Raw genomic sequence first — 15,856 nt, forward strand, 5'->3', positions numbered from 1 at the left:
TTAATTAAAGTGGCTCAATTTCCCAGAGTGGCGCTGAGACATTTCTGGTAGCATTGAGACAACTGAGTGTAGAGCTTGCAGTATAGAGAACCAGACAGGGAACAGAACTCTCTCCCCATCAAAAAAAAAAAAAAAAAAAAAAAAAAAAAAACCCTTTATACAATTTGTCGATTTCTTGGCTGTATTAGCAGACAGGGTATAAGTAGTGGATATGACAACAATGCCTTTTACTAGCCTTGAAAAAGACATGCAGCAATCCTTGGGTGTGGAATCTAGAAGCAAGTCAAGTGACTCTATAGAAATCTTCATACAGTTCTCTACAACAGTGCTAAATATTATATCTCAGGCCACTTATATCTAAGTATCAGCTGAAGCATTTATATTTTATGAGCCTAGCATAGCCCCTGGAATTAAGAAACCCAGTAAATAATAGTTACAGAAACTAATATTGTATGGAGCCCAAAAAGCCAAGTGATACTTCAAAAATTGTGTTCAGTTCAAAGTCCTGAGAACAGACCAAACGCTAGCAGGTCTCATAAATCTCTTAAAACTTTTTTCAGAAAATAGGTTGACTGATAAATAAAATCATCCTGATGACACCAACCCTGAATATTTTCATAACTATTACAGGGAGGAGTTTTAGAGGATTGTCTGTATATCTCTTCTTTGGCCACGACAAATAGAAGAATGGAATAAAGGGGAATTCAGCTTCTACATTTCAGGAAGGATAGTCTTTTTGAACCTATCCTAAGACACTTCACTTTGAATGCTAATTTCTTATTGAACTGGAATCTCTGACCCAGGTTTTGCACGCACTTGGAGCTATAGGGGGCAGCCTTTGGGTATTTATACTCGATTTCTTACTGCCTGCCCCCTCTGCCCAAGGTCCCAGAACAGAGGATGACCCAGTACATCTCTTTTTGTTTGTTTGTTTTCCCATTGGGAGGGGAGAAGAGGGATAAACTAGGGCAACAATTTACAATAGTGAATTTCCCACAGTGTGCTGATTTTCTAGATAATTTTTTCCATATTCATCTTGATATTCAGAACATTTCAATTATTTCAATTTTTTCCACTTCCACTATATTTTTTTATAGATTATTAGAAAAAAAATCCTTGCTGATTAAAAAAAAAAAAAACAGTTAAATATGCTGATGTTCTTAAGACCCTTTTCCCAAGTAGTGTCATTTCATGAATTAATGATCCTGGAATTTATGCCATTTATACTATTTTACTTTTCAGTGTATATTCATTCTCTTATAAAGTAGGATTCTAAGAAGTGAATATAAAAGTGACAGGTATATATCTGGAGAAGATGGTATTGCCACAAATGAGTTAATCCAATCAATTTGAGCATCAGAAGCAGAAATCAATAAATTATTTAATCTTTATTATAGAAAGTAATTGTAGAAAGTTCTTTACCCAATACCTTTCATATATAAATATTAGGAGTATATTTGATCCTTGCCTCTTGATATTCTCACCTTTGTGTGATTCACTCCCACATCATACCACTGTTGGTCTGTGTGACTAATAGCATATGACAGAAATGATATCACTTCCACAGTTAAGCTATAAAAGACTGAAATTTCCATCCTTTCATCTCTGTTTTTCTCTCTCTTTCTACTTCTATTCTGCCTATCTCATCACTCACTCTAGGAGATGCTGGTTGCATTGTTGTGAAAACTTTCAGGCAGCCCACGCATAAGGAACAAAGGCATCAGCCAACTTCCAGCAAGAAACTGAGGCCCAGAGTCTTCAGCTCCAACAGAATTTGAGATGACTGCACCACACTGGGCAGGTTGATGACAACTTTAAGAGAGACCTTAAACTAGAACATCCTGACTCGTAGAAACTGTAAGATAATAAATGTTGTTTTAAGCTGTTACATTGACAGTAATTATCCATGCTACAATGGATAGCTAATATAATTGTCAAAATTGAACAGAAAAAAGCATGCAAAGTTTTTGAAGCTTTACTACTTTGAACTTATCACCACTACAACAATTTTCTTCTTTAAACTGAACTTGTATGATGGTATTAGTGCTTGCCATGATGATTGCTGTTTCTAAATTCCCAGGGGTTTATTTTCTACTAGGTCTTTTTTTGGAAGTCAGTTAATGTCACCCAAAAATCACCAGATGAATTTTACTCATATTTATTGTAGTATTTTTTTAAGAAAAACACCTGCCACAAAAATGTTTATTTCAAAATGCTGTATTGCTGGTATGGATCCCGCTCTCTTTTCCAGAAGGGCATGTTTTGTACAGCAGTGGGCAATTTCAGGGCTATGTGGATTGTCTACCAGTTGAGAGATGCTTTGAATTAAAAAGTGTTCTTCATTTCACTAAATTGTATAATGTCAACAGATTCTGCCCTTACTGAAAAAGAACACTTAAGGTCAGATTAATTACATGATTTCATCAATGTGATTTTCTGATTTCCAAACTGCAGAAGATTTTCAATGTCTGATGGTTTCACTATCAGTTCATCACCAGTGCTTCTCTAAGAGGATCTAGTTGAGTCTTGGGGAACCTGGCTAGCTGGATATCCTTAGCCAGGTAACCATTTTGTATAAGATTCAATTTGTGGTGGAAATACAAAAGAAGGGGTTCGGAATTTGTATTCGTTTGCTAGGGCTGCCATAATAAAGTACCATGGATTAGCTTAAACAACAAAAATTTATTGCTTCAAGATTCTGGAGGCTAGAAATATAAATCAAATTGGTATCAGTGGGTTGATTCTTCTGAGGGCCTCTACCCTTGCCTTGTAGATGTCCATCTTCCTTTGTGTCTTCATATAGTTTCCACTCTGTGCATGTCTATGTCCTAGTCCTCTCTTCTTACAAGAACACCAGTGATATTGGTTTAGGGTCCACCCTAATGCTGTCATTTTACCTCTTTAAAGACCCTATCTTCAGAACTGTCACAGTCTGAGGTATGAAGTTCAACTTCAATATATGAATTTGAGAGGGCACAAAATTCAGTCTATGAGACTTGTTTAGATAAACTAAAAGAGCAAATAAGTAAAATCATTGGAAGACTTAAAGCAGAGCTGAATAAGAGATATGTTACAGTACAAGTGGGAATGGATTCAAATTTATTATTAATATTATCCATTATTATTATAATGGATTCAAATTTATTATTATATATATATGACAATGCTCAGAAATTGTATAAGAAATAATACAAGAATCAGGGGCACCCAGGTGGCTCAGTCAGTTAACTGTCCAATTCTTGATTTCGGCTCAGATCATGATCTCAGGGTCATGAAATTAAGCCCCACATCGGATTCTGCACCAGGTGAGGAGAATGCTTAAGATTCTCTCCCTCTGCCCCTCCCTCCCACTCATGTGCTCTCTCTCAGAAAGAAAGAGAAAGAGAGAGAGAGAGAGAAGGAGAGAGGGGAAGGGAGAAGGGAAAGAGGGAGGGAGGGAGGGAGGGAGGGAGGAAGAAAGGAAGGAAAGAAGGAAAGAAGGATTCAAGAATCAATAGCAACAAAACAGTTAATCATGGAGAATTTCCATGATTCCATGTGTGTATTAAAAGAGCATCATGAATTATGCAGAGGAAATAAAAATTACAGTTAAAAAGCATATCAAAACTATCATAAAATACATACATATGGCTTAAAGAAATCCAGAATGAACAAGTAATCAGAGCTGGGTACAGATGTAGTAAATACCATTTTGAAAAAAATAGATTCACTACTTGTAACATTTAACTTTAAGAAAAATCACTTTAAAACAGGCTAGTAAGTTTGCCACAGGGGAAAATATCAGATAGTATGTTCATATCAGTAGTTCTCAGTTGATTTCCAGGAAAAAATTTGAAAATAAAAACTAATATGCATTCTCTCAGAATTTTAGAACATATTAAATGCAAAAAAAACAAAGACTTTTATGTATCTTATAGTAAATAAATATCAATCATGTTCAAAAATTATCTTCACTTATTTGGGGCATTAATCTACTTAGCACATTTGGTTGTAAGTTAATCAGGGTAATCTTTTGTGTGTATGTGTATCTGTGATGGCATATCATACAAAGCAAATAAAACTATCTTATTCCTCCTTTTATGAAAGAATTACAAGAAAGACACTTAAAGGCAATTTGCCCACTGAGATGTTTTAAAGGTTTTCAATACTAAACTCCATTGTTATTTAACACTTCAGAGCAGGAGTCAACAAACTGTTTCTATTAAAGGCCAGGCAGTAAATATTTGCAGCTTTTCTGGCCATAGGGTCTGTGTCATAACAACCCAACTTCAGCACCATAGCATAGGAACAGCCATCAACAATGCTTAAAGAATGTGGTGTGTTCAATCAAACTTTAGGTATGGAGACTGAAACTTGAATTTCAGATCATTTTCATGTGTCACAAAATATTATTCTTCATTTTGCTCTTCTTTGGTTTTCAACCACTTAGAAACTTTCTTAGCTCACAGGCTTCACAAAATCAAATTCAGTAAGTGCCTGGTTTAGAACCACCCTATTAATATGCTTGTAGGCTGATAAAATAGGCAAAACACTACAGAGACACTGAAAAATGTGCAAAAATGTGAAGACACGCTAATAGATTCCTAGGTGCAAGCCTAGTTGCCTTCTAGAGTACATTATTGCTAGGTATGGAGCCAAAACCAATTAGCTAAGGTTGAGTTCACTGATTTTCTAACTGAAATATGCATGGTGGCTAAGCCATGAGAAAATGTTTACACTTTAGACAATCAGAAGTAATATAACTTTAGCAATAAATATATCACACATGCTTTTATTGTGATAGTCACACAGTTATAATAGCTAGCACACATACCAGACCCAGAAACTTGCCTAAGGACTTTAAATGTATTCAATTATTTAATTCTCACCCCCAAGAAATCCTGTAAAATATGGGTAAAACTGTTACTCTCATTTTTCAGATTTTACTTTCAAAATTATGTCACAGTTTATCTGGCATCTATTATCTGGGGTGGGGGTGTGTGTGTGTGTCTAAAAAACAGTGAACTATATATGTAAATATACTTGTATTTGTTTGTACAAGAGACCATGACCACTGTTATGGTCTTCATTCTTTTCTCATCCATCATTTTTTAAATTACACAAAATAAAAGAGAACGAATGAAAATATTCTACCAACTTAATGAGCACACAATCGGTATTATGACTAAGAGCATTACTCCTGGTACTTGTGACCTGGGATCTGATGAAGCCTTTAATGTCTGGTCCTTCTCATATATTCTCCCAAACAGAGTCACGGTCAAGAGGGGTCCAGAGAGTGGCTTCATGCTAAACAACCGCCCGTCGCTTGACACCTAATTAAAACACAGAGGAGTTGACTGAGTCTCCCTGTAAGTTATACCACCCCACAACAGCTTCTAAAATTCAGTACAACTAGGTGAAGAAACAATAAAAATAATGTTGAAATGGTATAGAGTATAAGAAGAATCAGAGCCATGGAATCAGCACTGATTCATTTATTATTGAAATGACTATAATCAATATCTTACCATTTACTTATTTGAAGAAGTATTCCATGAGTCGACAAGCCTAAAGCAATGGGTTTGGGAGTATCTAAGAGAAATCTGGTCTAGTCCTCTCAGACATAATAGGCTCCTCCAAGTGGACAGAGGGGATTGATTGAGGGGATTTGAGCTGAGCCTCTGTCATCTCTGCCACTCACTCACCACAGTCTCCCAACCTGTTCATTGTCCCTACTGCCCCACAGTACCTGTTCCTACAAGGAAGGGGGAATAAAAGCAGAACCCACAGGAATGTCAAGGGAAGAATATGGCTGGGCAGAGCTTTTATGTTAAGGAAATATTTCTGGACTTTCAAAAAAGTGATAGCTTTCTTGCCTATTTCAGCCATTGTCAGATTATCTCTCCTCAGCTGTTCCTTCTTTCTTTTTCACTCATGAATCACAGAAGGCCTTCCCCGCACAATGAGAGGAATTCTCTTTAACTTTGCTAAGCTATCACTGCCCAAAAGCTGAAGAGTTTCCCTCTGGTGGGGCCAATCCTGAAACCCTGCTTGAATCTTCTTCCTATTCAACAGATCCCAAACAGCTCAGCCTCTTTCCAATAGTCTCCACAATAATATATATATATATATATTGTGATATTTGTAAACACTTAAGAAGGTTTTGTACTCAAGAAGTGTTTCCTCTTACATAAAATGAATTGTCAATATTAAGCAAAAGTTCTTACCTGAAATTCTCCGGGTGCAAGCTGAGTTTCACTTAGCAACACCTCAGGGAAAACATACTGGGTTCCAAAAGTACCACTGAGGGAAAACATTTCAAACCTGGTAGAAGCAGTTTCAACTGCGCCACCACAAGTATGTACATGTGCTGTTTTACACTTCAGCAGAGTACAAATCTAGGAAAGTAAATGCAAACCAGTAAGTCTTAAGCATATACCCTCCAGAACTAGAAATCATATCTATGCCCCTTTGTTTGATAAAATACTTTTTTTCCATTACATTAATCCAGTTCATTGATACATAGCTACTTCAGCTAGTAATAAAAATAAAGGACTTCAGACCCTACCTAGTGCTTTCTGCAACTCACAGTCAAACAGATTAAATTTCTTAAAGAAACGATCAGACACCTCATCTTTAGCCGTGAACAGCTATACCCTCATCATTCTCAAGCTAGCAATGCTTTTATAATCAAATATTCTATTTTTTTAAAGGATACATCTAGACACTATAATCTCTACATTTTTGCCTATTTGACACAATAAGAGAACTTTAAAGTTGTAATGAACCCTAGAGTTGATCTAGAGGCAATCCCTGTGAATTGGAAAAGTCATAGACTTTATATCTAAGCAAGAACTGACACAGTTCTCACTGTACTACATAGTTAAACTAACTACACTGGCCTGCTACATACTTATTGAATGTAAACTTTAAGTATATGAGTCATCTCTCTGTGCAGATGCAAAGTCCTCAAAAGGAAGATCCTATTTATTTAACTCTATCTTGCTGCATCTTCCAAGTCTTATTTCAAACCACCTTCACCTCCTGCCTGACTAAAGCAATAATCTCTAACTGGTCCCCCTGCTTCTACTTTTGAAGTTGGAGAATAAATGCTTTAGAGCAAATGTGTTAAGATGGGATACAATTAGATTTCAGGTTAAGGTAAAATGAATATATGCTCTTATTTTATTTTCTTGACATCTTACTGAAACCAACATTAGGTTTTTGTTTGTTTGCTTGTTTTTTTAAGACATAAACTCACAAGGACAGAATGGGAGGATAGATCATGGTACAATGTTGGAAGCTGGGGTGGTTGATGCAGAAGTAGCAAATGATTTAGCAGACCTAATTGCCAAGTCCTAAACTGGCAATGGGAGAGCCAAGAATCAACCCTATCTACACTGCAGAATACTCAGAAGATTCCATTTCTGGAAGCACTAAGTGCCTCAGGAGCCAGTAAAGTACTGGCTAAAGTAAGGAAAATTTGTAGGAAGTTAAGGATGCCTCAGATACTGAGTCCCCCATCATGGATGTGCAGCTGTCCTTACCTTCTTCCCATAAAAGGTGGAGCATTTATTTCCAGAAAGGGTAAAGCAGATTATGTTTAGTGGAGGTTTTAAATAACCTAGTTGAAGGGGATTTCATGAATGAAACCTAGTAAATGTTGTGACCATCTCCTTCCCCCAGGGCCACATCTGGCAAGGTCATTGCTCCCACCTGGCTCTCTAAATGCTGCCAGCAAATAATTAACCCTTTAGAAATAAAATTGCCAGGGCAGCTCCGGTGGCACAGCGGTTTAGTGCCACCTGCGGCCCAGGGCATGATCCTGGAGACCCGGGATCGAGTCCCACGTCGGGCTCTCTGCATGGAGCCTGCTTCTCCCTCTGCCTGTGTCTCTGCCTCTCTCTCTCTCTCTCTGCATCTCTATGAATAAATAAATAAAGTCTTAAAAATATATTTATAAAAAAAGAAATAAAATTGCCAGATAAATACAGGAAAGGAGTCTTGTTAAATTTGAAGTTTAGATAAACTAAAAATACCAAAAATAGTTTTCAGTTTAAGTATGTCCCAAATATTGCATGGAACATACTTGTATCTTTTAAAATATTTGTTGTTTACCCAAACTTTGAATTTACCAAGCCATCTTGTATTTTAGTTTGCAAAATTAAGCAACACTATTAAGGAAGGGAATTAGAAGAATTTTAAAACCTGAGTAACCTGACCCATCTCAAGAGGAAGTCTCCAAATATACTTAACTCAGGGATTTCTTTAACAAAAGGCCTGGATAGTTATTCTCCAGTGAAGCTTAAAATTGGCAAGTATCACTCCTATGCTCAACTTTTCAGTAAGTTTTTGGTAATGTTAAAGGGTAACCCTATATATGAGGAAAGCTTCTAACATGAAAGGGAGAGCAAAACAAGTAGATAAAGGAAATTTGAGGGGAAAAGAAAGCATTTAAGGGGAAGAAACTCCAAGGAAAAAAAGATTTCCTTAATAGCCTCAGAGAGTTAAATACTGTATCCAGAAAACATCAGCAAAAAAATACAAACAAAAACTCATAAAGCAAAAAAGTAATTCTTCAAAAATAAAAACATGTCAGCAAAAATAAAAGACTCAATGCAAGCCTTGGAAGATCAAGAGGAGAAAAACTCTCAGAAAGCAAATGGAGAAAATGAAAAGAAATAGCAAAGAAAAGTTTAAAAAATTAGAAGACCAATCCAAAAGACACATGTCCCCGATAACAGGAGTTCCAAAAGAAGAAATGGAGGGGAGGAAATTCTAAAAGATTTCTGAGAAACCAGGAGGAATAGGGATACATATACAAAGGATCAGGAATCAAAATAACTCAAGAATTCTCATTGTAGCAATACAATGACCTTGATTTCCATACCTAGGGATATACTCCATTAAATATGAAAAGAAAGGCATTTTCAGTCTTTTAAGTTGAAAACATTTCATCACCCACTCACTCTCTTCCCAGAACTTAGAACAAAGGAAGTGTGTGGTATTGTGATTTATAGTAAGAAATATATATTCGGTCTTTTTCTAGTTCCTGACATAGAAGGCCCTAAAATCCTTGGAATTTCCTTAGTGATAAGAGGGGAGATGTGAAAGGAGGCACTTTTTTTATTCATAATGAGCCTCTTTCCACCACACCTGAGTTCATGTTAATGATGAGATTTTTGGAAAGCCTTTAATAATCACAGAATGGAAATGGTTACCATCTGGTAAGAGAGTTGGAAATGTAAGCCTCATCATTCACACCCCCATCTCTGGGGAGGAGACAGGAGCTGGAGGTTAAATTAATCACCAATGGTCAATGATTGAATCAATTGTGTCCATGAAATTAAGCCTCCATAGGAACTACTAAAGTATGGGGTTTAGAGAGATTTCAGGCTGGCAAACAAGAATGCCATATTTACATGCCAGGAAGGTAGCACAAGCCAAAAACTCCATGGGGACAGAAACTCCTATGCTTGGGACACTTCCAGATCTTGCACTATGTATCATGTCCTCGATTGTTCATATGTATTCTTTAAAATGTCCTCTGTAATAAATTGTTAGTAGTACATAAAGCACTTTCCTGGGTTCTATGAGCCATTCCAGAACATTAGCAAATCCAAGGCAGGGATATGGGAACCCCTGATTTACAGTCAGGTCAGAAAGCACCTAGACTTGCCACTAGTCTCAAGCGGAGAGGGGACCAGACTTGTAAGACCAAGTCCTTACTGTGTGGACTCTGCACTGGCTCCAGGTAGATGGTGTCAGATGTAGGCTGCTCCTTCTCCCACTCTCCCATAACAACTGCTGTAAATCTTTATCCAATATTTTACCATCTTCTACTCTAAAAAATGCTACAAGCACCTTCTTTACCCACGTCCTTAAAATTCACTCTAGAATACTTGGGAAATCTCTGTGGCAAGATGTGGAGTTATTGTATCCTTATTTCCTTTAATTTCTCTTCTCTCAGTTAAGAAATAGATTTTGGTGTTAGAGATTTTTCTAGCATTAATTATCATCACAGTTAGACTATAAAAGATTATGAATATAATACCAAAATCCCTCATCCTCAATCCCAAGATCAGACTTCTCTAAAAATAAAGGCTTTGTAGCCTTCGACATTGTGACCTAATTTGAACTAATATAAGGCTATTATGTTTTTATTTAAGCTATTTAGGGTAAATAGTCCCATGTTTTCCATCAGTCATATTAACATGTTTGATTTGGGGTGCTGCCCCAGATTCTGCTGGTGATATTGGGTACCATGGTTCCAGGTGAATGTTCCAAAAATACTTCAAAACCAACATCCAAAATGATCTGAGCATCTCCCCACTGCCACTCAATCTGCTCCCACTCTAGCATTCTGGTCTGTCAGAGCATTATATTCACCCAGCTACTCTTGCCAGAAACCTGGCACACTCCAGTTGCCTCATTCTGCTTTCCTATTCTGTATCAAATTAACTACTAAGTTAAGTTTTCTAAATATTGCTTGACTCCAAACCCTGCTCTTATTCCAACATAATCTTGGTACAGGTCCTGATAGGACTATTCTAGTAATCTAAGTAGCCTTTTTGCCCTAGTTTCATCATGCCACAGTGATCTACTCAACAGCAGATCTGATAACATCATTCCCTTGCTGAACACCTTCCAACAGAAGACTGTCACCCAGAAAATAAAGTCCAAACTTTAGGAATGACTGGTAAGATTCTGTCAAATGTGATCCTGCCTCTAGGTTCATCTTCCACCAACCCTTGTTTCTTACATTATGCCTTAATAACAATGACCTGCATACCCTACTTCTTGACACATCCACACACTTGCTCAAATTCCATTCTGTCTAGAATTTCTTTCCACTCTTTTCATTTGGATAAAAGCATAAGTCTATATATCATGTCTCTGGAAACTTCCCTGAATCTCCAGATTAGGCCAGGTAGAGCTTGTTAGTATTCCTACAACAAAATGTGGATTCTAAGTTCTATCACATGCCACCTGTATTGACCTTATTTATTCATATGTCTATCCCTGCTACTAAATTCTTCAAGAGAAGGGCCTTTACTTATTCATCTTCATATCCAGTAGCACTGAATATATACCTACTATGCAGTAGGCACTAAAATAAATGTCCAAATGAGCAAGCATTGGTAAAGTGTTTGTCATATAGCAAACAGAATATTGTACAATGGGTTTAGGTCCAGCACTCAATAGTTTTCAGTCTTAAATGAGTATGTGGATAATTTCACATAATTTGTCCCTGATAAAGCTGAGCATAGGATGTCTGAAGTACCTAGACCAGGGAGGGAGGTGGGAATGGTACTACAGAAAGTGCCAGGGCAGCCTTCTTGGTGAAGACAATACTTGAAAAGCACTGTGAATGGTGAATAGTTGGGGCCATCATAGATAAAGGAAACCACCTGTGCACACATGCATAGGGTCTGCAGATGCCCACACAATGGGGAAGAGGAAAGGTCTCAATATGAGAGAAGCCCAGGGCACATGTGAGAGAAGTGAGAGAAGACAATGGAGACTAGGAAATGGCACATGTCAAGAATTTATGAGTATGTTTTGTTAAGGAATTTGATTTGCCCACTAGAAGACAGTGAGGGATTTTAAGCAAGAGAATAAAATAATCAGAAATGGCTTTTAGCAATTTTTGTAACTAGAGTGCAGGAAATGGATTGGATGGGGCTGAAATGTCAACAGGAAGCCTTGAAATAGGATGGGAGCCAGTTTAGGGAAGAGGAGAACAGAATGAGAGGAATATGAAAGTTGTTTGCTCATAGGGGTCACACCTCACCAGGCTATAATAGTTCCCCCTTTAATGTTGAGGGAAGTGAACTATCTACTACATATCTCAGAGGTCAACTGTATATGTCTCCAGGACATACTTAGTGTCAAGCTCTTAATGAAACATGCAATGATAAGCTTTAGTGGACATATCAAAAAAATGGATAAATTTATTCAGGAAGGAAATATGAGAGGTTAACAACCATTAAAGTCATCTGTAACTTAATTATTATATCATTTTAAATACAGATACTGTAAATAAATCTTCTGCCTTTTCTCTAGCCAGTTTCAAATCAGACTGACAACTAGGATTTCAAGTTTTAGCACATAAAAATTCAAGATGCCCAACTAAACTCAAATTTCAAATAAAATTTTTAGTGTACATGTATCCAAAAAATTGAGGCATACTTATAATAAAAATAATTCATTGTTTATCTGCAATTCAAATTCAACTGGGGGTCCTGTATTATATCTGGTTAACTTCCCTGCGACCAAAACAATCATTACCTGTAAATAATACCTCCCTTCGACAACATGTAGTCCATCAAACGCCCCTAGGGCATAAACTTCATCTGTTCTCTTTTCAGACATCTTGTAGCTTAGATGACAGCAGAGTTTTTTCTGACAAACTGTGTAATTTCCTGTGACTCTTGTGAGCTCCAAGAAGGTGAATTCATCAAAAAAAGCAGTACCTGTAAATTCCTGATTTTCTGTTGGGAATGCTTTTATACTACTGGCATAAGAAGTCCAATTCACCATGATACGGTGATGTGTATAAGAATCCAGTTGTGAGAGGAGAAGTTTTCCCTCTTTTGTCTTCATATCATAATGAAATGCTCTTGGAGAATCGGGTGCGTAGATGCCACTTCCTGAAAGTGATGTTGGAAATAGCATTTAAAATAGAAAAGTGAAATGGAATTGCATAGTTGTTATTGTTATTTTAAACTCACATTACCATTTACTCTAAGTTATATACATCATTAATTATAGTAAAATATATTGAAAAGGACAACAAGTGAGAAGAAATCAAACTATGATACTAAGAGGCCAATAAGAGAAACTTTCATGTAAGAAGTGGTGAATTTTTGAAGGGGAAAAAAAAGTATACATATAAATGGAAAAAAAAACTGAATAAATCTACAAAACAATTTGGATTGAGACTGATTCTACAGTATGTCACCAGCTAGATATGCAAAAATTAAGAAAATATTATATTAAGGAGTATACATGTTAGCTAGAAAAAATATTTTTTCTTGTACTTTTTTGATTACAAAAGTTTGTAAATTTTAGAGCTTACACATTACCTGTCATTCTTTTTGAGGGGTGATGTATATTGGATGCAAGGAAGTTGACTCCCATGCCCATTGCCCAAGCTGAGTGGAATTGAATAGCTGATAAATGTGGCAAAACATTCATCCATGCTGTCGGGAAGACTATGGTATCCACATGGAAATCTTTCACCAGAGTAACAGCAGGATCATAGAAGAGTATATCAAAGCATGTGAAAATGCCAAATCTTCCAAAGTTGGTGTCAAAAGTCACAACTTCAGGTTTCTTGGGTACATCGAATTGATTTTCACCCATGAAAAGGTTGTGCTGTAAGAAGCGGAAGATGAAGTGGGTAAAAGTCTCTTTTCAGAAGTTGGCCTGGGTGTTACTGTGCCTGAAAAGGTGCAAGCCAACATCTCTTAGTGCCAATTTAATCCATGACCACTGTCTTCACAGGGAAAAAGTGTGAGAGAATCAGAGATTACTACAACTGATAGGAGCCTTTGGTTCAATATCCACATTTTATAGATATGTAGAAGGAAATCCTTAATTATTGAGGCCCTCTTGAATCTTAGAAAGACATAGGAGTGAAATAGATAACTTCTATTTGCCAAGAACACTTAACTCTTTTCTGTGGAGAAAGAACTTTCTTTGCTTCTTTCTCTTCAAAACCAAGTCTATCTGGTAGGTAGTTTTTCCTTCTAGTCTTGACCCAATGCCAAGGCATGTCTTTAAAAGGACAAAGTCTAAAAGGCAACATTATATGTCAATGCAGGTACCTCCTGCTGATTTTCATACACTTCCACAGATATATTCCTGTGTTCCTAAATGCATAGGAAGCCTCCTGAGCCTCTTCATAGGAGCTTACCACACCTAATCATTACTTACTATGCTTTGTCTCTAGTCCGCTTCTGAAGTATACTTTTTACCAACACTAATTATTTTTCTTTCTTGTCCACTTTATTTTGTTAAATACTTAGTAACTGAACTGTTTGCAAATTAATTTTACCTTATGGTAGCGTGCCACCAGTTTTCCCTGAGAATCAAACACCACATCAGTGTTGTATTGATAACGACCATCGAGGGGACACTGAGAGTCACTGGCATTGCATGGCTTCTTATCTCCAATATTAGCTACAATGTAGATAGAGTTGTCCTTGGCCAGGCAGCTGAGTCTTTCTTGCATTGGGGTGTAGCCAAACCTGATATGTGTTTATTGGAAAAAGAAAACAAAAATGAAGCTTTTCTTTTAATAAAATTCAGAATTATGTTGTCTAAACCTATTATGTTATATACGTGAAAATAAATTCTAAATAAAATCATAGAAGGGAAGGATTAAAACAAGAATAGATTTCAGAGGAAGTACATGCTTGTGAGAATTTGGTTGTAGGAAACTCTTCTAGGACAAGATTATAGGCCAGGTATTTTTTTCATCAGAGCATTTGTCATCATATATAATAATCATGTATTCTTTATGTGTTTGTCTTAAGATGTGTGTCACATCTCATGGATATTTGGGAGCAATGATACACATCTTCTGTTCACTAACCCTGGCAGAAAAGAGGAATAAAAAAATATTTCAAGTGAAAGAATGAAAACTTAGAATTACAATTCCAGATGGCAGAGTAGGAAGGACCAGGAATACATCCCTCCACCTAGATAATATTTGTATCGGCAGAATCTAACCTATGCAACTATTTTGAAATTCTGAAGTCTATCCCAAGGCTTGTAAATTCCAAGGGAAGGCTTGGAAGGCAAATTGTAGTCAATTGCAGTCAATTTCAGCTCTTAGCTCAGCAAGGGCTACCCATGCTTTACCCCACATCCATGCAGGTGCCTGGAGCACCATGCAGGCAGCTTATTGGGACCAGGTTGGACAATAAAAACCCTGTCCTCCAAATATCAGGGATCTGTGTTCTGATCACTGATAAGTGCTTCTGATCATAGAGGTGCAGACACAAGGGTAGGCAGCCATTTTTGTACCCCATTACCACCACAACTACCATATTATTGCAAGTCCTTCCCCTACTAGCTGAAGTAATTTCTAGAGGATTTAAAGAGTCATGGTTGTCTTCTCTCTCCCTTCCTTAATTTTCTCCATTTTCTCTTTTGGGAGTCAGACATTTAAAGACTAGGACATAAAAAAGCAATAATATACATAGGAGAATTTAGAAAGTCAACACATGTGGTCAGGGAAAGACACAGGCTAAGAAAAGCCCTCAAAAGATCTTAATTTTAAGATCTTAATTAAGATCTTAAGATCTTAATTTTTCCTCAAGCTTATGCCTAGAACAGAAACAGCCTACAGGAATCAAAACAACCAAACAAACAAAAGGCACTAAACCCTGAGGAAGGGGAAGAATTTGATTTCCAGAATGATCACATTTAAGATTCAAATATCAATTTATCAACAAAAAAATCACAGGCATGCAAATAAACAACAAAGTATGGCTCATTCAAAGGAAAAAAAAAAAAAGAATAAACTAATAAACCTACAGAAATCATCCTACGGAAAGACCACATGGCAAACCTCCTGGACAAAGACTAAAACAACTGTCTTAAAGATGCTCAAGAATTAAAAGCAAGTGTAGAAAAAGTCAAGAAGATAACATATTAACAAAATGGAAATATAAGTAGGGAGATGGAAAACCTAAGAGGAACCAAAAAGAAATTCTGGAGCTGAAAATTACAATGACTAAAATAAAAAATTTACAAATGGTATTCAAAGATGAATTTTAGCTGAAAGAATCAATAAATTTAAAGGTAAGCCAACTGAAATAATCAAGTCAAAATAATGGAAAAACAAAAAGATTGAAGTGAACAA

At 36.6% G+C, this 15,856-nt stretch overlaps 1 protein-coding gene across 6 annotated transcripts in view; it reads right to left on the bottom strand.

Moving 5' to 3' along the window:
- Nucleotides 1–3,508: 3,508 nt before the first annotated feature.
- Nucleotides 3,509–15,856, bottom strand: part of VNN1 (vanin 1) — a 29,658-nt gene continuing 17,310 nt past the window's right edge. For all 6 annotated transcript variants that reach the window (XM_041743868.1, XM_041743871.1, XM_041743872.1 and 3 more), the window contains 5 exons: nt 14,042–14,234; nt 13,068–13,359; nt 12,271–12,632; nt 6,207–6,377; nt 3,509–5,312 (listed from right to left, as the gene is read on the bottom strand). In XM_041743868.1, coding sequence (XP_041599802.1) covers nt 5,130–5,312; nt 6,207–6,377; nt 12,271–12,632; nt 13,068–13,359; nt 14,042–14,234 — 1,201 coding nt within the window. In that variant the 3' untranslated portion in view covers nt 3,509–5,129. The remainder of the gene's footprint in view (nt 5,313–6,206; nt 6,378–12,270; nt 12,633–13,067; nt 13,360–14,041; nt 14,235–15,856) is intronic.

This window comes from Vulpes lagopus, chromosome 2, assembly GCF_018345385.1.
Source record: "Vulpes lagopus strain Blue_001 chromosome 2, ASM1834538v1, whole genome shotgun sequence".
Lineage (NCBI taxonomy): Eukaryota > Metazoa > Chordata > Mammalia > Carnivora > Canidae > Vulpes > Vulpes lagopus.